We start from the raw sequence: 22563 nt of genomic DNA, 5'->3' as shown, positions 1-22563 counted from the left end.
GGGGTTATTCACTTCGGAAGTTCTTCACTGGATGTCCTTCTCTGCTGTCTGAACTTCAAACATCTAGGGTTTCGAACTGATGATTTTTTTTTTTTTTTTTGTGCCTCCAAGAGTTAACTTGGATGTAGTTAGGGCGAAGTCTTTCAAGAAGACTGCTCCTTTTTGACAAAGATTGTTCCATCTGAAGAAACTACTGCTGGCGATCTTACTAAAGTTCAGATTCCCACAGCCTCTCTGATGCTTCTGTCAAAGTTCAAATTCCCACAGCCTCTGTTGGTGCCTCTCTTGCACCATCTTCCATGATGGAGACCATTCGGTCTCCTAAGGAAGACGTTATTTCTTCTGTCATGACTTGCACTTCTGAAACCCCTGCCAGTGTCTCGTTGGCATCTTCCTCCAACCCTCCACCAGCCGTGGAGATTTCTCCTCCGTCCGTGGAGGAGGTTTTTGTTGAGGCCGAAGGTGCTGCTTCTAAGAGAAAGCGTCCTCGGTCAGATGACGATGTGTACAAGCCTTCCTGGTCGTTGAAGATGTCTAACTTGGTGATGGGCGACTTTAAGAAAGCACTGGAATGGTGCACTTCTGCTCAGATGCCCGCCGAGAGCAAAGTCTTCACCGCGGTCTCGAACAGGGATTTCTTAAAGTCCCTGGTGATGTAAGTATCTCTTCCCTGCCTTCTTTTCAAAATTTTGTGCTTTTGACTAACTCTTGAAGTATTGCAGAAGCCCTTCTGATAACTTCCACAAGCAAGTGGAATCAGCTTTTAGGCTCAGCAGCCTGAGTAATAATCTTTCCCAACTTCAGGAGGAATCCAAAGCCAAAGATGCCAAGATTGCTCGTCTTAAGGAGAGGCTTTGGGAAGTTACCCGAGTGAAGAATTCTGAAATCGTGCAACTTCATTCGGATTTGGAAGTGTAACACAATCAATGAAGTCCATCTTATGTGAAATATTTTATAATATTCTAACAAAAAGAAGTAGAACAAGCTGCTGCAATATTGGTGCAATATTGGTTCAATTTTTAAGTCTCACCTACATGCATTTGGGCAAGACGGAATTTGATAAATGCATCTTTACTATGCGTATGTTTTATATAAGGTTGAAGTCCAAGGTACATTGTTGATCACCCCTGCATTTTGATCTGCTTTCCATTTTAAATTACTGCTAATTGTTCTGGCTAGCATTATTTTCGGTTGTCTGAGAAATACCACTGAAATTATCATTCAAAAAAATGAATGAAATGGTAACGATCTCCAAATAAATGGACAGCAAACAAATCTAGCAGGAAAAATATTAGATCATCGAATACACCATTACCTTACACTAATATCCTGGGAACTACTTCTGGAGACGATATAATCATTTCACTAGGGGTGTAAACGGACCGGATTCGAATCGGATAGTGGTAATACCATATCCGCATCCTATTATATTCGGACAGATTCGGATAATATCTTATCCGTTTTCGGACGGATTCAATCAAATTTGGATGATAATTGGATAGTTATTTTCTCAAGTAAATTCTTCTAAATGAGCATAAATATATATTGAATACAAGTTTTCGACCACCTGTTTACATCTTTACCATTTTAATTGTGAGGGCTAGGTTTGAAATTTAAGAATTTAACAACTTTGGTAGCTATTTTAGTAAAAATTCTAGAAAAATAGTTGCATATCACAGGTAAAAATTTATAAAAATAAGAAAAATAAATCTAATTAAGTAGCTTAATCAGATAATTTTATCAGACGGATAATAATCGATAAAAAATGGGTATACCATATCCGCATCCTATTAGTAATTGGACAGATTCAGATACCCCTAAACGGATGCAAATGCAAATTCGAAAGCAGATTTCGATTATCCATTTACATCCTTACATTTCACAAAGGAAAGGAGAGTGCTAATGGAAATTTCCTCCCTTCCATGTATATCATGAACAGCTTGATTTCATCAGCTTCACTTCATAAAAATGAATTTGATGAAGATTCATAATCTGGTCAACAGTATTTCATCAAATGTCTATTTAAGAACATGAAACATAAGAATCCTTTACAAGAAAGCTGAGAAGGAACTGTAAGGAGAGAGAACAGATCATACATACCGAAATAGGGCTACATAGTTCCATTCCCATTACAACAATTAAAACAACTTGAAGAATTATCTAGCTTTGGCTAAATGCAGGTGCCTTCCCTGTACATGTATATGCAATAATATTATGAAACTTGATCTCCCTACAGCGCATCCTGAGTCCTGGCGAGCCATAGCCAAAACCCCATTTAGTCAAAACCATTAGCAGATGCTTCTTTCTAGCGGCCACTGCTACCACAAGGATCAAATCTTAGCAAGGATTAATTACAGACAGGAATCCAAATAACCATAGGAATGTCTTCTGCTGTACTGAAGCAAGCTTGCATACGTCCTGTCCCATACACCTATGAAAAGAGTCTCATCATCAGGACTTAGTGATACACCAGATATCTCCCCGAAGAAATCAATCTCTTGTCGTTTCTTGTAATCTACTTTTGTGCTATAGACGTGGACAAAATCTGCAGGCTCGGCCACAGCCATGAACTGCCCATCAGAGGAGAAATGGATTGACCGCACTGCACCCAGGTTTCCTTTGAGAATTGCCACAGGTGCTGACAGCTTTCTAAGATCCCATACTCGACATGTCTTGTCCTGATTCCCAGTGGCAAAAGTGTGGCCATCAGGATGCCATGCTGAAGCAAATGAGTAGTCTAGGTGACCAGTCAATGTTGAAATTGTCTGTATCAAGATGAAAACAGAAGCATAGGATCCAGCAGTCAATATATCTTCTCATATATGTGTTTCAAAACTAAGCTGCTAGGTTGATTACCACTACCCCATCCCACCCAATAAAAATAAAAAATAAAAAGATACAAGGGTATGATGAGAACATATGAAGACATAATATACCTTCCCATTTTGTGAATCAATAAGCACCGCATCAAGGTGATCTCCCACAACTGTGATAAGCTTGCGATCTGGACTGATGGATGTGTGCTACAATGAATTTAAACCATCATAATTAGATAATTTCATGCCATCTTTGAGAAACTAAAAATGACCAACCAAACTACTGCAAAACCCACTAAAAATAATGGCACTGGATAAAGGACTAACATTCACTGGCCAAGGGAAGCGGAAGTGGTTCAAAAGCTGAAATTTCTCCATGTCAAATTCTCGTATGCCACAATCATTGTTTGATGCCATGAAATGGACTATTCCACTGCAAGCAATTTATAAATCAGATTGTCTCCCCAAAATAAGAGAGAACATGTTAACACATTATTTAGGGGGGAAAAGGGGAACTAGACACCACCTCAAGCTATCGTATATCTCAACAGCATTTGTTATTGCATTGTCATCATATGTTGTCCGTGTACAGAAACTGACTCCGCGTCGATCCAAACGCTACAATAAAAATAAAAGCAGCATGGTATATAACATGAACTTCAAATATAAAAAGTAATTACAAATGCATTCTTTTGTCCAAGAAAAAATAAATTCTGCTCTCTAAATGGATGCATGCACTTTTCATCACATTCACATCATAACACAACATAGAAAAGAAGGGGGGGTTCTGGAAAGGACTAGGAAGCAACTCAGTACTGCCATTGCTTGCTCAAGATCATAGGAGCATAGTTGTCAAAGTGGCAAGGCGATCAAAGCGATTGGAGACCCGCCTAATTAGGCGACCAAAGCGGCGCCTAGGCGGCAATAAGGCGACCAAAGCGGTTGGGTCCAAATTTTTCAATATAACTACTTTTCAATACAACTACTTTCTATAATAAGCTAAACAGATATTCAATAGTCACATTCATCCAAAAAAAAATTCAAGAATCATAATTATGAAAAATAATTCAAAAAAATAACACAAACATAAGTTCATCTCATCAAACCATGGTTGTCAAAGCATTTGCCTAAGCATTTACTGATTCATTGATTATTGATGTTGAGTATGTCTCATGCTTCACATTTTGTTGCCGGTGGGGGTGTGGGGGCAGCGCCCCCAGAGCAAAAAATAAGTTATATGTAACTTTGGGCCTTGGAGTTCCTTTGCAAATTGGTCGTCAATTAAGCGGTTAAAAAAAAAGTTGACAAACCGCTTTGCCGCTTAGGCGCGCCTAGGAGGACGCTTTGACAACTATGCATAGGAGAGGTCAGAAGGAGGGCCTTATTGTATTATTCATGAAGAACAAAGAAATTAGGATGAGGAGATCCATATACAGCCTTGGAAATGATCTGATGAATGATGGTGGTGCTCTGAATGATGAAGCTTGAGACTTTGAAGATGATAGGGCTGGGGATGGAGACCCCAAAAGCAAACCTAGATCAGCCATGGATATTTGTACTCATTTATGCAGGAGGGAGGATGGCAAACAGCAGAGCCCATTTCCTTCATTTGAAAGGTGGAAATCGGCTTAGTAGAGTATCCCTGCTTGTCTTTTTTTAATTCATCACTTCAGTAAGAAGACAAAAACAGATAAAGGGAGAAACTGATGCAGATCCAGGGTCCGGACACCGTACATGGATTGCTTATGAGCACAACTAAGTACCAGAAATCAAAATAATAGCAGGGCAACACAATCTTGTACAACTAGTACCTCCTATGGTTAAATTGTTAGGTAAAGAATATATGAACTGATGTGGATCCAAACACTCTACTTGGATTGCTTATGGGGCCCAACTAAGTACCAGAAGTCAAAATAGAAGGGCAACATAATTTTGTAATAACTAAAATCTCTTGAAATAAATTGGTAGGTAAAGAAGATATGAACTGATAGGAATTAGTATTCAAGTGCAAGGCATACATGGAGGGATTGTAAAATATGGAGTGGAACAAAGGGAGAAAGAAGGGGTAACATGCAAAGTGGGGTAATAGGACTAAGGAATTGTGAAGAAAAAAAAGGGGGTGAAGAAGAAGAAGAAAAAAGAAAGAAGCTAGTTTCTTCAAAAAAGCTGATGTAGTTTGGAACTTCGGATGGCCAAAACAAGCTCCAGGTGTCGTGAACACCCCCCCCCCCCCCAAAAAAAAAAAAAAAAAAAAAGAAAACTACCAGTGGGATAGGTGTAGGAAGTGCCAAAATCAATGGCACAATTGGGTGTCTTATGTGTTAATTTTTCCATTTAGTCACTGTTTGAAGAAGTAAATCCAAGAGGACTAAAAGTCACCATTCTTATGAACAGTGAACCTGGGAAATCCCCAACCCCCCCCCCCCAAAAAAAAAAAATCCACAACCCAAAACAAACATCCAAGGACCTAAGTTACCTACAAAACATTCCCCCCATCAGAAAACAGACCAAATTTTGATTGAATACTTCCCCGCCCTGTAGGAAACTTGGACAAACGAGCAGCCCGTCTACCCCTTAAAAACCTAGAAGACCCCATATCTGGTCCATCCTAGGAAACCCCAAAATTCAACCAGCACAAACTAACCAACAATTTGCTCTCATGGTTGGACAGAATTTCACTCACCACCCTGGTAAAACTCGATCCAAAGTTCCCGCCAGAATTCTCATCCTGAACCTAGGTTTCATTACTTTTCTTTCACTTCACAGAAAGTAAACCCTATATTGCTGAAACTTCAACTCCAGCAATGTTCCACCATCTGTGAAACCCTAAATCTCCTTATTTGTATGAATGAACCCTAACCCTTCACTGATAGCCTTCCCTACATGAACCTGATATCCTTACCACCAAACCTGGTTTACACCAACACCAAGTCTCAACCTGAAACCCTTTTTGATTTACCTGAGCTAGCAAGTTCATCCTATATCCTGGATATCGGCTCAGTTGCTGATGCAAATTCATCACCCAAATAGGCTTTGTTTTATTAGGAAAAAATCCAGCATTGGTTCCTATACATCTTGAGGGTTTAGCATCCCGAGGGTTTTGATATAATAGGTCACTTCTATTGGCCTACAACATAGGAAATATTTTGTATATAAGATTAGCTAGTTTCTTTCTTTTTTAGTTTATTTTACACTGGATTAGTTCAATTGAAGTTGCAATCAATTGTTACTAAGTGCTCTTTAAAGGGTCTGGATTAAGACTTTGTAAATCTAGTGACCTAAAACATAGGAAATATTTTGTATATAGGATTAGCTAGTTTCTTTCTTTTTTAGTTTATTTAACACTGGGTTAGTTCAATTGAAGTTGCAATCAATTGTTACTGAGTGCTCTTTAAAGGGTCTGGATTAAGACTTTGTAAATCTAGTCCTAATGCGAGTCTATTTTTAGTTTCCTAGTCAATTTAAGTTGCGTAATAGGTTAATACGTCAAATTAGAGCTTTCCCTTTTAGTAGAGGAGTCCAAATAATCCCCTGTTTTTCCCTATTTCAAACTCAGAACAAACCCTAACTTGATGGAATTTCAAATTTAGCATTCAAATCTCTTCTGCCAAACCCAATTCCTCATCACTAACAGGTTGTAGCCACACCCTCAAACCTGATGTTTTAGTGGATCCCACACCCAATTTTAGCCTACCCAAGAGGACTTGTTAATAAATAATTAGCCCCAAAGGTTAAGACCATACAATCTAGGGCTATACTGGTTAGTCTCTATGTCTAGGACTATGTCAACAGCCTAAGGTTTAGGTGATATAAGTCTCCTAAGGTTTAGGTGATATAACTCGCCTAAACAGCCAGATGTACACAAAATTTCAGGGACAAGTCAAATTCCTTCAAAAAAAAATCCAGCCAATAATACCAGAAAGCAGCAGCTGGAGATTTGTTATAAAATTCTGAAACAAGCACAGCAGAATGATGGATTCCAGATTGGGTTTGAGGTTTCAGATCATTAAATCATTAGATAGGGAACTTTTGGGGAGGAGCCTCCAAGGTACTCATTGCCCTGATGAAGTGAATTAACTCCTAGACTGTCAAGCCAGAAGGCTTCATACTCTCAGAGTTATAGCAGGCCGGTCACTCACTGTCAGATATCCACTGGAGGAGAGAAACAAAAGAACAGAATGAGGAAGAGGGAGCAGGAGTATACAAGCAAACAGGGGGTAATGGAGGGCGCACACAAGCTACCAATACCACGCAGGCTTCAAGAGTGCAAACTTAATTCATTCTTCAGATCTACTCCCATCGTAGAGTTACAAATAATTACATACTTATAAAACCCAGATAATAAAGGCACCCAATTACTTCTTATAACTTAAACTGACATAGGAATCTCATAAAGCGCATAATGGAAACTTCCATAGATTTTTAATAGATGCCCAAAATAAAAGGTTACAAATATTTCCCAAATAAACTCAAAAACTCCTACCAAACCAGAATGAGGTTGGGTTTGGGTTCTCAAACTGGTTTGGCCTGATCTATGGAACAGCTCCTACATCAAAAAATGTGCCACATAACATCTGTGTACAAAATTGGAAGCACAAAAATTAGAAGGTAACCCAAAAATAACTGGTGAAGGGCCATTAGGAGAAAGAGGAGATAGAATTTTAGTGTCGCAAGGGAAAGAATGGAAAAAGAAAGAAACTGGATAAGATAAAAAGGGGTTACAAGGAACACACACAACCGGCAGGCACTTCACAAACAGAAACTCAATTTATCTTTTCAATTGACCTCAATGAAGAGATTAGACCAAACATAGAGAAATAAGGCTCCTACAAATAAAAACCAACACTCCAACTAGGTAAACAAATATCTTACTAGCTAACTTCTAAAATAAACAGAGATTAAAATAAACCAAATTGAGTAAAATAACACCATTTGACCAACAGAACATATTCTTAAAATCCAACTATGTTCCAAAAACAGAATATATGCACCCCATTCATTTCCATTTGGATACCCAAACAGGTTCGATCCGCCGAAGGTAGTTCACTTGCATCAATTACATTTATAAAACAATAGATGCTACAAATATAGTAGTCAAAAAAGATGTACTTCAGGCGAAGTACTCAAAAGATTACGTACCCCAAGAGTAGCTTACCCATTTCTGTTTTTTAAGTCTCTAGATGTCACAATGTTCATAGAATGAAACTTATGTTTTTTTCATCTATACGTGGTTTTGAAGTCCATCAAAAACAAATGGTAATGTATGCTTAAAACTGTTGGATTCTATTAGGAGTCTACAAGAGTTTGTATAGGAGTTAAATTAGAGTTTGCATTCATGTAAACTTCTATTCCTTGTAATAGTCTACTTTCCTCTTTATTATAAATAAAGGGCTTGAGATCATAGATCAATAAGCCATTCTGCCAAACATTGTATTTCAACATGGTATCAGAGCAAGTTACTAGAGAAAGAGGGAACATGTAAAACTTTAGACAAAGAAAGTGATGGAGAATGCTGAATGGTTCCTTTTCCAGCAATAGAAGAATATGAGCCATCAGCGATTCGAACTTTATCCTTTCCAGAAGTTGGAGAATATTGTAAGAAAGAAGAGGATAAACCTGTCATATGATCTGTGGCTCCTGTATCAATGATCCAAGGAGTAGAAACTGAAGAAGCTTGAAAGCTTGTAAAAGTTTTACCTGATATAGCAAGATAAGAGTTGGTATGGGTAGTAGAGGAAGTAGTGGTCGAGGTTGTACCGTCAATAGTTGTCATGTTGACAAAATTATCTGCAGTTCTTCAGTCTTCAACCTTTCGAAGTAACTGAAATGTCGCAGAATGCAATAGCCAAACAACCCAAACAGATCTACCTTTTTTTTTTTTTTTTTTTTTTTTTTTTTCCAGTAATGACAAATATGTCCTTGAAAAAACGGAATTTGCAAATAAATCTCAGAACTTATACAAATTTACATATAAGTCCCTGTAGCGCAAATTTACCAAAATAACTCAAAACTTGAATTCAAAACTTAAATTCAAAAATTGAATTCAAAAACTTGAATTCCCCTGTAAAGCAAATTTACCAAAATAACCCTCAAAACTTGAATTCAAAACTTGAATTCAAAAATTGAATTCAAAAATTGAATTCAAAAACTTGAATTCAAAAATCAAATTCAAACCATAACAGATCCGTTATGGTCTTTCACAGGCTTAAGGAGAACAGCCCCAGTCGAAGAACCTTAATAGCAGAACCACAATCGAAGGTTTCAGATGAATAACCAAGCTTCAGAATCGCAGGCTTCAGATGAAGAATCAGACAGAAAAAATTGCAGGAGCTGAAGCCGAAGTTGTTGCAGAAGCAGCGGAAGTTGCTGATTTCTTCTTCTCTTCTTCTTTCCTCTGTTTTCTGTTCTTATTCATTGAATCGAGACGGAACAGAATCGTCTTCTTCTTTCTTTTTCTTTTTTTTTTTTTTTTTTTTTTTTCTTTTTTGGTTGGCGACCAAGATGGTACTGAAAAACTGCCTAGAACTGAAGATTGGCGATGGGTTTGAAAAAAAAATCAGAAGAAGAAGAAGGTAGGTCGCTTCCCAAATCGAATTTAGGCTCTGATGCCATGTTGAAATACAATGTTTGGCAGAATGGCTTATTGATCTATGATCTCAAGCCCTTTATTTATAATAAAGTGGAAAGTAGACTATTACAAGGAATAGAAGTTTACATGAATGCAAACTCTAATTTAATTCCTATACAAACTCTTATTAGACTCCTAATAGAATCCAACACTCCCCCTCAAGTTGAGGCATGGATATCACACATGTCCAACTTGACCAAAAAACTATAAAACATCTGTCTAGGTAAACATCAGCAATTTGATCTTCAAACTTAGATTACGTCTGCCTTATAAACTTCCATTTGATTTGTCCTCATCTTTACTGCAACTTTATGTCTCCAAGGAAGAACGCCCAAGTAAAGAAGTAGAATCTTCAAATGTTGAGAAGACTAAATTTCTGCACAAATCTGAGGGAAAATATATTTTTGGGGTAACAATAGCTAGGGTAAAACAGCCAAAGTGAAAGTTTTGATTTGTAGCAATGTTAGATCTTTAAAGGGAAAGTTTGCCAAGGGGCAATCTCCAAAGGTAGGGGAAAATTTGTCAAGATAAGTGACAATCTTCAAAGGTAATAGAGATCAAGTTCTGCAAAGGTCAAACGACAAGTCTTTTGCAAGGTTAGATCTCTGAAGGGAAGATGTCAAGTTAAGGGGCAAATCTCCAGGGTTAACAGAGATCAAGTTCTGCACAGTCAAAAAGATAGCTCTATAGCAATGTTAGATCTCCAAAGTGATGGTGAATTTCAAAGATATCTCTCTGCCTTTGGCATAATACATCAGACTAGTTGCGTTGATACGGCTGCCCAAAATGGGGTGGCCGAGACGAAGAATCGGCATCTCTTAGAGATAGCCCGTTCCATTATGATTGCTATGAATGTACCTGACCAGTACTGGAGTGATGCTATACTCACTGCTTCTTACCTTCTGAATAGGATGCCCAGTAAGATACTTGGTTTTAAATGTCCTAATGAGATTCTTCAGGGAGCCTCTTCTTTTGTTATTCCCCCAAAGGTTTTTGGATGCGTGTGCTATGCCAGAATCACAGCCCACCAGAGTAAGGCGGCTCCCCGCGGCTTACGTTGCATATTTTTGGGGTATTCTGCTACTCAAAAAGGGTACAAATGTTATCATCCTCCCTCTAGGAAAACCATTGTATCCATGGATGTAATTTTTCATGAGTTTTGCCCTTACTATACACCTCTTCAGGGGGAGAGTCCTAGAGGAGAGGTGTTCTTTCCGACTCTAGATCTTCCTATCATAGACCAACACAACTTTAGAGTCCCGGAAGAGTTTCCCGACCGGGGGGAGACTTCGGCCAGATAATCGAGGACTCTAATCCACCCCCTTCGTTTTCGAACCATGTGAAGAACCTAGCTGTGGGGAGACCACTCCTGTGAGACACACTGTTGGGGTCTTTCAAAACCAAATTGACCAGAATAAGGAGGTGAAGACTTATCAGAGGAAGAAATACAACCGGCTAAAGCAAGTGGAGAAAGGTGATACGTTACCACTTCAATCTCCTGCTCCAGAATCAGATTCTACTGAGGTATCTTCTTCCAATCTTCCTATTCTTGTTAGAAAGGGGTCGGATCTTGTACTCAACATCCCATAGCTAAATATGTTTCTTATAACTCTTTGTCTGACTCCTACCATGCTTTTATATCCTCTCTGTCATCTGTATCTGTTCCTAAAAGTTGGCAGGAAGCCTATGCTGATAAGAAATGGAAGGAAGCTATGGTAGAGGAAATGCAGGCAATGAAGAAAAATGACACTTGGGAGCTGATTACACTTCCTCCAGGAAAAAACCAAGTGGGCGTGCAAATGGGTATTTGTGGTTAAACAAAATATGGATGGATCAGTCAACAAGTTGAAAGCTAGACTAGTTGCAAAGGGGTTTACCCAGCACCTATGGGATTGATTATCGGGAGACCTTTGCCCCCGTTGCGAAACTAAATACCGTCGAGTTACGTTGTCCAGTAATGTGAACAAACACTGGAACTTGCACCAACTAGACGTAAAGAATGCCTTCTTACATGGGGAGTTAGCAGAAGAGGTCTATATGGAAATCCCACATGGTTTTTCCGATGACAATACTCCAGGGAAAGTCTGTCGGTTGAAGAGGTCAATATATGGGTTAAAACAGTCTCCTAGATGCTGGTTTGGACGCCTTCAGAAGGCAATGACTTCTATTGGGTACAAGCAAAGCAATGCTGATCATACACTATTTGTCAAGAAGTCAGGTACTAACATCACACTTCTCATTGTTTATGTAGACGATATTGTCATCACAGGGAATGATGGTGAAGAAATTCAAAAGTTAAAAGACTTTCTTGGCAAAGAGTTTGAAATTAAAGATCTAGGGAAGTCACAGTATTTCTTAGGGATTGAGGTGGCTCGATCAAATAAAGGTATATTCCTATCCCAAAGAAAGCATTTCCTAGATCTATTATCAGAAGTGGGAATGTTGGGGTGTAAACCAGTTGATACCCCTATTGAAGCTGGAGCTAAACTTAAAGAAAAAGAGGGAGAACCAGTGGACAAAGGAAGATACCAAAGGCTGGTAGGGAAGCTTATTTACTTGTCCCACACCCGTGCCGGACATCGCTTATCTTTGTAGGGATAGTGAGCCAATTCATGCATGATCCATATTTAGCTCATATGAAGGCTGTTACCAGAATACTACAGTATTTAAAGGGAACTCCTGGAAAAGGAATACTTCTATCACCCACCAATAATCTAAAAGTAGAAGCATACACTGATGCAGACTGGGCTGGATCTCCAGACAGGAAGTCAATTTCAGGTTACTGTACCTTTGTTGGAGGTAATCTAGTTACTTGGAGAAGTAAGAAACAGAATGTGGTAGCTTTATCTAGTATCGAAGCTGAATATAGAGCTATGGTTCGTGGAGTTTGTGAGCTACTATGGTTAAAAGGCTTGCTGCAAGATATTGGAGTCCAAGTTCCAAACCCTATGATGTTATATTGTGACAACAAGTCTGCTATTAGTATTGCTAATAATCCAGTGCAACATGATCGAACTAAGCACATTGAAATTGACAGGTTTTTTGTCAAAGGAAAGTTGGAACAAGGGCTTATCTGCATGCCTTTTGTAAGATCTGGAGACCAAGTAGCAGATGTTTTTACTAAGGGTTTGAAAGAAAAAGATTTCCTTCCTATTGTAGGCAAGTTGGGCATGACTAATATCTATGCCTCAACTTGAGGGGGAGTGTTGGATTCTATTAGGAGTCTACAAGAGTTTGTATAGGAGTTAAATTAGAGTTTGCATTCATGTAAACTTCTATTCCTTGTAATAGTCTACTTTCCTCTTTATTATAAATAAAGGGCTTGAGATCATAGATCAATAAGCCATTCTGCCAAACATTGTATTTCAACAAAAACATTAGTTTTGCCATTCTTTTATGGTATGAAGACATGCATTCTGGTGGCCCTTGAACTTTTACTAATATATTCCAATTTACTTTGGGCATTCTCCCAAGGGATCTTGTAAGCAAAAAGTTAATCCCAATCACATGATCCTAACCACCTTGAAGGCGGGAACTCTTTGTAAGGCCAAGCAAACAATAACTGGGAAGAAAATCCTTGTGGGTAATAACAGGATTACAAAAGCAATGCATGTAGTATCCAAAAAGATTAAGGGAAAGCCTTCCAAATGGTCTTCCTTAAAGTAATAAATCAGAAGTCATCAATGTGTTGTGAACTTGTGATAGCTTGCTACCTTTGTGTAAAGCAGTGGAAAAATACTCACCTTACAGGTAAGTTCTCCTTGAAAACCCCCTGCAACTAGAAAATTGTCCTTGACTGCAAGTGTGCTGATCTGGGTCTGGGTAAAACCTTCTAATAAACTTCCTTTATGTTTCTAACGAAGCAAAATAACAGTAGTCATCAGTGAAGCTGCCGTAAGTGTCCTTCCGGAGGAGGAAGGGAGAACATGCAAGCAAAAATATCATACCTCAGTTGGTGCCACATGTCCAGAAAAGTTAAGGACTTCCGATGAATTGCAAGATAGTGAGGACCAGTGAATAACTGAATAGTTTGACATCAGATATACATCATGTTTTGAAGTGGCCCAAACCAAGTTCCTCAGCTGCAAATAAAAAGATAAGGCAGTGTCAATAAAAATTAAAAAGAAGGGAGTGTTCCTCCCTCTGCTCCAATATTGAGAGGAAAGTAGGAAGATTGTGCTTTCCTGGGGTCTATAACTGAATCATGATCAGACTGTAGTCAAAGTGCACATCAGCACACTATAGTTTAAGGCAGGTTAAACTTACCAAAGGAGAAACTTGCTTATGTAAGACCAAGCAGAAAATGGATATGCTCAGCCTTAAAATATTCTCATACGCAGACCCTAAAAAAACCTATGATGTATGTACCTGTTGTAGGCAATAACATGAGTGTTGGACACAGAACGCCCCCAACAACCATATGCAAAAGCACACTTATGTAAATTATGCAAGTCATCATACTTGACAAGTGAAATATACATAAGTAATCCAAGTTGGTTCTCAAAAGTCAAAAGTGAAAGACGACTTCACATAGGCACGTTTGCCATGCAGATTATAGAAGCTCCACTCACTTGAGCCCCCAACCTGTTTTCTGGTTTAAAACAGTAAACTTGAACCTGGCCTATTTATTTGTTAGAGAGTAAGACGATGCAGGTGTAAAGGCAAGTAGATAGCAAAACAAAAGGGAAAGCATGCATATATTTGTATTTAGGTCTATAGGTGTATTTATCAAAGCAAGTCAAGAGGAAACAAGTAGCAATCATGTAAGACCTTGTTGAGCTAGAGTAACAGCAATCTAGACACAGCAAAGTCAAGAAAATGGTCTATATCTATGTCATCGTTTGGAAACTTGGTACACAGCCCAGCTTGGTCAGCCAAGAAAACAAGGAGTTCTCAATCTAGGGTCAACATAAGTTTACAACATCACACATGGACATGAAATAAATCTATAAGAGAAGGGAGTGAAAATTGAAATTTTAATTAGAAACAGATGACAAGAAAATGACATCAGCAAGGCAAAACACAAGAAAAGAAAATGACATCAACAAACCAAAACATATTTTATCACGGAAAACAAAATGGCTTACAACAGAATCTCATAGCCACCATGTTCTTCAGCAAATATCAGGAAGCAGAATAAGTTACAAATAGATAATTCACTTGAATTTAGAACACAAGAATCAGGCAAGTGAATATTATTTAAATTGACCAAGAAATATCAGGAACTATTGCCTTATGGACAGATAAATCCTAAGTTTAAAGGAATTGACAAGATGAGTAGGGACATTATTCCTTCAATAAAATTAACCACACAGTATGTACCTTTTGTGAAACAAACCTATGAGCACACATGCACACCCAAAATGACAATCATGAAACTTAAGAGAGTAACTAACCTGAAAATGTAGAATTGTAGGCTTCACCAGCCTTGTATTGTGCTGAAATTCATAGTAGTTGCCACCCTTCTCCATGGGTTTGCATGCCTATAAAAGCCAATGGTATTAATATCCCGTTGTCAGCCCCTTGAAAAAAGAGGAACCAGTCAAATAACGTAAAACCTAGAGCAAAGCCAACTTTACAGAGAACAGTATACAACCTTGTCTATGACTTCCCCTGATGAAGGGATGTTTTCATAATTCTTGTACTGATCCAACCTTGTTTGCCTGTATTTCTCCCTTGTTATATTCAATCTATTCCATGGGATTCCCTGAATATCTGTTCCTCTCCTAGCTTGTGCAGAAGATATATCAATTGCCTTTGTAAGCTGTAAAATTCAAGATACCAACATGAAGAAAGGGAATTTTAGGCCTATTATTTCAAAATTTAGCAAAAACGCATCATTCTTTTTCAGAGAAGGGTTAGCAAAAAAGTTGTGGGTATAAAATGATAAAAGTCCATATGGAATCTACCAAACAAATGTGCAAAACCACCAAAAAGAATTTTGGGCCGCCAAGTACGGGAAAGAAAACTAACCATATCATAGTCATCAAGCTCTGCTCCACCATCAGCTCTGCCATAGTACTCCTCATCCATCTCATCCACAACATCAACCATATCTCCTTCGTCATCCATGTAGTCAAATTCTACGCGTCGATTATAGGACATGCTATGCCCATACCAAAATAAGTAACTGTTAAAAGATAAATTCAAGCAAAAAGAACCACCTTTAGGTGAGTGAGAAAGAGGGGGAAAAGCCCTCATTCAAAAATGCAGGAGAGAACCAAATGAGGAATTACAAAAAATAAAAAATAAAATGAAATAAAAGAAGGGTGATGACAGTATTTGGATAGATCCTCAATGAAACAAAATGCAAGATGCAAAATCTTCTCTTCACAAATTACTACGGACCAAGGTGTAAATGCTAACCTTAGGAACTTAGCAGCTTAGACTAAAGGTAGCTAACACATACCAGTGACTAGCAGTGAATATGCACACGTGTCTGAAGCTGTTGATTAATATCTGTCTTCGTTACGTTGATTCACATAAATTAACATTAGATAGTAAGAAAACTAGCAAGGACAGTTCAAATTTGGGTTTAACTTTGTTTCTTTTTCATTTTTCCACTACTTTGCAAACCAAATATCACCGGAAAACCCAATAACTGAAACGCCGAAACTAACAAAACAGAACTGCTACCCTTATCTACTACCAAGACATGAAACATAACTGCATCTAAACTGAATTGAAAATTAAAGAATAAATGAAACATCAAAATGTAATAGATGCATAATAGGGTTTCTGCTACGTTACAATAACCAATCTTTTCATTCCACGGAAACCTCCCAACTTACTGATGTTTACATATAATTAGCTCAAGGTCACTGAGTTATTTTTTCAGTTTACCTCAACTCTGAACCAGAACGAACGCCAATAATACGACAAAAAAAAATTAGAAAACAAAAAATATTCCATCTTTCAAAGCCAAAAGTTTGCATAAACCCTAGCTTTGCTAGAAGTCTCAGGGGGAAAAAAACGACCAAACAGATTGCCTGCATTAAAAAAGTGAAAATGAACATATCCACCGATAGAAAGCGAAACAGAAAAACAATTACAGTATGAATTCCAGAAAAAGGAACCAGAGGAAGAACAATTCTACCTTCCAGACGAAGATCTCTGAGATCAAAAACGGAGCAAAATTCTATCAATGAATCTCTCCCTTATTTTTCTTCTTCACTCTCTATTCTGTCGAGGGTTTTGGTAAGAAATTTCAGAAAATCAAAAAAAGACACGAAAGAGACGTCTCCTTTATCGGGAAGAAAACGATGATTTGAAGAGATGTCTAAACATAATGAGCAAAACGCATTATACGCTCGAACTCATCCAGATTTGGATAATACTAATTATGATCCGTTGGATCCAGATAATCATTTGATGCTCCCTGCACATTTGTCGGATCCGACGGCCAGTGTTGCTTAACTAGATCTGGTCCGAACGTAGGACAGCGCCGACGTAAGAACATCCGTGGGTCCCAACTCCCACGAGGCATTTTGTCGGTTTTGGTTTTATTAAACCATTCGGTTCGGTTTAACATGTAGTAAAAACCAAACCGATTAGGTTAAAAATGTAGTTAGACCATTCTCTCGAAAGAATAAAAGAAAAATACTTTTTTTTCTAAAAATGGCTGATAATCGGATTTGAAAACCGACCACCGCTAAACTGAAAAATTGGAAAAATCAGAAATTAAAAAACAAAAAAGAAGATGACAATCAACAATCAATAATTAAATAGTTTATCAAATTAGATTATCATCGAATATTCTATAAAGTTACGAATTCAAATTCAAATACATTATGTAAATTTCTGTTGGATATCAAATACGGATCCGAATATAGGTTTTGCTTATCGAATTCAGTTTTTCTAATGTTTTGGCTTCTATAAATACTAGTTCTTAGATGATGATGTTATGTTTGTTTCGTTTCATTGAAAAAGAAAACTAAAATAGAAAAACAAAAAGAAAAACACATTTTAAATAGAAAATATTTTATTTCAAATAAAATGCTTCTTATCGGTTTGATTTAATTCGGTTTATGGAAATAATTTTTTTTTTTTTTTGGTTAGAGAAAACTTTATTATTAAGAGAAATCATGATTACAACCTAGAGACAAAGCATCAAAAAACATGAATGTGTGCAGGTATAAGAAAACTTCCTGTGTTAACACTCCTTCTTTTGCCAAAACATCTGCAACAAAATTTGCTTCCCTAGGTACATGGTTGAAAGAGATATAGTCAAAAGTTTCTTCCTGTCTTCTGATATCCGATATGAAAAGAAAAAATTTCCATGAACCTCCTTAGGGTGCTTTTGAATAATGGCAATTAATGTTTAGTTATCATTTTCCATAGTTATTTTAGGCAAATTGAAATCTTGTGCCCATAGCATGGCCTGCCTCATTGCTAGAGCCTCAAGGGTAAGAATATCTTGGGATGCAGTACCATACCCAAATCCAAATAGCATCTTGCCCATATAATTCCTTGCTATTCTACCATATCCCACGAGTTGCTTCTCCATAAATAAAGATCCATCAACATTAATTTTGGTAATGTGGAGGAGAGGGGATACCCATTTTATAACTCCATGAGAAGTGGGAGGCACATGCTTCATAGCCTTGGATGAGTGATAAAACTGAAGGCCCTTCCATACCTGGAAACTAAGTTGTAGGGGTGCAAGTTTGGCCTTGGCAGCCCTGACCTGCCTTAAGCCCGCCCTAAGCCCGAATAGGGCTTGGGCTAAAGATTTTGGCCCTAAGGGTGGGTTAGGGTCAAAATATTCTAGTCCTGAACTAGGGCCAATGGCAGGCCTAAAATTATTCTCTAGTCTACCCAACCTATCCCGCCCTGTCCCTTGTTTTGGCTTTGATTCTAATCCTGATTTTGGCATGATTTTGACCCGGATCTTGGCCTTGATTCTGACCCTGATCTTGACCATAATCTTAGCATAGATCTAGACCGATGATTTTAGCCCTGATTCTAGCCATGATTTGAGTCTGGACCCTCCGCCTTTATGGAGAAAAATTAATTTTAATCCACATAGGTGAATATTTGACACGTATCAAATTTTAAAAGTATGACCATGTTTTGTAAAAAATTGATAAAAATAAATTATATCCTCATTACCAATGTAGTAAGCATCCATCTAATTTTGGCCTAATCTTGACCCTAATTTTAGCTACAGTCTTAATATTAATTTGACCATGATCATGTACTAGATTTTTACCCTAATCTTCATATTAACATTGATAAAACTGTAAGTCTTGACTTTGACCTTCAATCATTTTGATCATATTAGATTATGAGTTCACTTTTCATATTATTTTTAAGATAATTTTTATTTTTTGAACTAAGTCATTGTTGGTTCCAAAAAATCATTGATTTTTTTCTTTTTGGATTAATGCAAGATAATATATTATAAATAATAAAAGCTAGTATATATAAAATTAATATCTAACTAATCTACATTCCAACTTCTCATCATGAATATTGACATATTTCTTTTGCGTCGAATGTGATATTTCAAAAGAAAAAAAACTTATTAAGAACAGATAATTATGTTTGTAACTAAAATATCATTTTCTTTAATTATGAAAAAAATATCAATACTAAATTATCATTGATTTACTTGTTAACAAAGTTTTGAATATAAATTTTTTTGTTGAATAAGGATATCAAAGGGAGAGGTTTTTAATTTCCATCACCAAAGTAATGGGAGACTTTCAGAGCTCAATATAGAATGATGGAGTATGAATTTATTTATGTTTAAAGCAACACTATCAACTTATTGACTATTTTATCATTTTGTATGAGTTTGAATCATCTTATATTTCTATGAAATTTCTATGAATTTTAGTTTTAGTTAACTCGTGATATTTTTATTTTTTATTATGAATTTACATTTGATATTTTAGGTCCAAGGATAGGACCAATTAAGGTTAGGGCTAAATAGAGTCAATTAGGGTCAGCGACAAGGTTAATCAGGGTCAACCTATTCCGACCCGGCCCAATTAGGGCAGGAATGGACTTGGCTTGGCCCTATAGGGCTTAGGGCTAGGGACAATAATCTTTGACCCTGAACTAGGGTCAAAGCGTGAATGAACTCAGATTATAATATATAGGGTTGGGCTTGGGATTGCAAAAACCCAGCCCAGTTGCAGCCCTACTAAGCTATGATGGTTGAATAGTAGTGCCAGCTACAATATTTGTCTTCTATGATTTCCAAAGAAGCCATTAGACAAGAAGAGTGTTGAGTGTTCTTTCCTTGTCATCGTTGTTCAGTGCAAGAGATATTCACTGTTGAACCATAACTATAATCGAACTAGCATTGAGCAAAGCCAAAAATTGCATATCATTCCAGACTTGATTTGCATACTAACAGTGAATTAATATGTGATCTAGCGATATCTCCTCAATCCCACAAAATAAACTGGCTGAAGGCACAAAAATAAAGTTTGCTCTATCCGGTTTGATTGTAATCAATTCGTTTGGTGAAGTTCGGATTAAAGTGAAGGAAGATGCGATTAGTAATATAGACAAACAATGCAAATAATTCTTGAAATTTTTTATTTTTTGGGAAAAGGACTTTTTATTGGATAAAAAATAATAATTACATAATATTATAATTCATTAATGCCATGTATTTATAAAAAACTAGATTAATGCCATGTGTTTTTTCAATACACTCCAAAAGGTAGTTTTCAAATGAAGCCGACATGACTATTCGATCAGATCCACTCATTAATGCCATGTGGTCACAAAAATCTACACTTTTCTAAGGTTTAAGAGTGGAGAGAGAAATTTTTACCAAAAAAAAAAAGTGGAGAGAAAGAAAAAAAAACAAAATATGAAAAGAAGAGAAGAAGTTGGAACTTGGAGGAGAGAGTGGGGAAGAGGATTATAACCCTAGAGATGATAACACAAAAGCTTAGGGATGGGGGGACCCTTGAGCGCAGTACCACATTGAAGGCTTTTATGATTCATTCATGGAGTCCTTAGAGTGACCTTGTGGAGCTTTTTTTCCTTTCTCCTTTCATATTATATATGGATGTGACATGTGCATGTGAACACTTGAAGGCACAGCAACCAAGCTTGTGAGATATGAAAAGGAATGATGGGTAAGTGGAAATTGGGTAAAGGAGATCTAGAAGGGCAAAACCCTAGAAATGAAAGTTGACTTAACCATCATGACATGCTTTTTTCCGGTTTCCCTAAGCAGATGGGTTGATTATTGTGATACTTAATGAATTTAACATTTGTTAGGTGGTAGCCAATGAGCTTTTGGTTAATTAGTCTTTCTCTAATCCCTACTAGTAGCTTCAAAATCTCAAGAATATGTTTGATTTTCATACAATTGCTTCTTGTTTTCATACAACTTAAAAGGTATGGATTGGTAATATGTCAACCAAACAGCAACTCCATAGAAAGGGCCAATTGTGACAAGAAAGCACTTACACTTTTTTTTGGGTCAAAAGTTCAAACATTTCATTTATAATTGAAATAAAACACATACACAAACACCGAACAAAAGAAAAATAACAAGAACTAAGGGATGGGCCGAGCCCAATAAACTCTAAGAAAACTGGTTGTGACAACCAGAGAGCCAGAAAAACATATTGGGTATGATAAAATAACCACCACCATCTCCTGCGGAGACACACCACAAAGGCGGACACTAACGCAGACATAACCACACCACAAGGGCTTACAAACCACACGCCTCAAAGGCGAAAATCGAGCACGCCACAAGGGCTGACAAACCATATGCCTCAAGGGCTGACAAACCATACGCCTCATAGGCAAAGACAGAACACGCCACAATGGCGGACAAAACACACGCCCCAAGGGCTTACAAACCACAAGCCACAAAGGCGCCAACTTAGTTGTTGAGGCAAAAAGCATCCGTTTCTTGAACTCCCATCTTGAAGCCGCAACCCAGTATACCACCAGCAGCAGAAAACGAACAGAAAATAGCAAAACAAACTCCAAAACAGCAGAAAACTCGCCCAAAAACTTGCATCTACCACCGGTTTTTTTTTTTTTGGGGATCGAAAAGTTGAAAAACAGAGAAAGAAAAATGGCGAATAGAGAAGTGGCAGAGATGGAGAGAAGTGGGAAATGAAGAGAGGGAGAGAAGAAATAACGAAAATATAGAGAGGCGATGAGAGAGATCGACAGGAAGAGAAACAGATCTAAGTAAAAAAAACTTCAGATCTGTGTTGCAAAACAGGTGCGGAGAAGACAAAAGAAAAGACAAAAACTGAGAAATAGAAAAGATGAGAAGGTGAGGAAAGAAAGGGAGAAAACAAGAAACTTTCACGGGAGAGAGGCAAAGAGAGGGAGATGGAGAAATCAGAACAGGAAATGGAGAGAGAGAGAGTCAGAGAGAGGGAGATAAAAGGAAACAGAGAGATGAGAGTCGGAGATAGGGAGGGAGCAGCAGTGAGAAAAAAATAAAAACCAGGAAACCAGAGAGGCGGAGAGAGGGAGGGGAGTGGATGTGATATGAGGTGGAGGAGGAGGTGGAGAGGCGGCGGCGGCGGACGGTGTCTTCAGGTCGCTAGGGTTGGGAAATCGCTGAAGAGGAGTTAAATACTACTGACACACTTGATTAGCACTTACACCATTAGTCTCCTTTTGAAACCCACAGATTGATGATATATATGCCTCAGCAAGATATTAATATGCCTCAGCGAGAGTTGAGCCCACGACCTCTTCACTAAAGAGGTGTCGGTTTCAACCACTAGAACAGCTGTGCGTTGGCTAGTTTTATTTTTATTTAAAATAATAAAAAAAACCTCTAAAATCCATAATGACCTTTTTGTCTATTATGAATTATGGTGAGAATTTCATTCTCTTCATTTATGCATAAATTTACTTAAAATTTTATGGTTAAGATGAAGGTAAAATAGTCAATACACTTTTTTTTTTTTTTTTTTTTTTTTTTAAATAAAAACCATACTCTTTCATTCTTTTAACACTACTCACTATTATTTTCTAACAATTTTTTATTTTGACACTAAACTTATTTTTCATTCCATAATTTATTTTTGACAAAATTCACTAAGGGCATGTTTGGTTACATGAATCCAAAGATTTCAAATCTTTGGATCCATGAATCTAAGAATTATATTC

The 22563-nt window shown here is 37.5% G+C and overlaps 1 protein-coding gene across 2 annotated transcripts; it reads right to left on the bottom strand.

The window, feature by feature from the left end:
• Positions 1-1603: 1603 nt before the first annotated feature.
• On the bottom strand, positions 1604-16722 carry LOC149028720 (putative WD repeat-containing protein C2A9.03). 2 transcript variants are annotated; one of them, XM_089138785.1, is made up of 10 exons: positions 16541-16722; positions 15418-15550; positions 15041-15208; positions 14841-14927; positions 13392-13526; positions 13188-13298; positions 3343-3434; positions 3144-3249; positions 2937-3023; positions 1604-2765 (listed from the first exon to the last, which is right to left on the bottom strand). In XM_089138785.1, exons 2-10 carry the CDS (start codon positions 15547-15549, stop codon positions 2352-2354), a joined length of 1332 nt encoding a protein of 443 aa, XP_088994911.1. In that variant the 5' UTR covers position 15550; positions 16541-16722; the 3' UTR covers positions 1604-2351. The 2 variants fall into 2 exon arrangements, with proteins under 2 accessions (XP_088994911.1, XP_088994904.1); XM_089138778.1 differs by having other exon boundaries at positions 1606-2765; positions 15418-15574.
• Between the last annotated feature and the right edge of the window lie 5841 nt (positions 16723-22563).

Source organism: Hakea prostrata, chromosome 1, assembly GCF_041222555.1.
Source record: "Hakea prostrata isolate BN-2017 chromosome 1, UWA_Hpros_2, whole genome shotgun sequence".
In the NCBI taxonomy this organism is placed as follows: domain Eukaryota; kingdom Viridiplantae; phylum Streptophyta; class Magnoliopsida; order Proteales; family Proteaceae; genus Hakea; species Hakea prostrata.
This window is presented reverse-complemented; position numbering and strand designations above follow the sequence as displayed.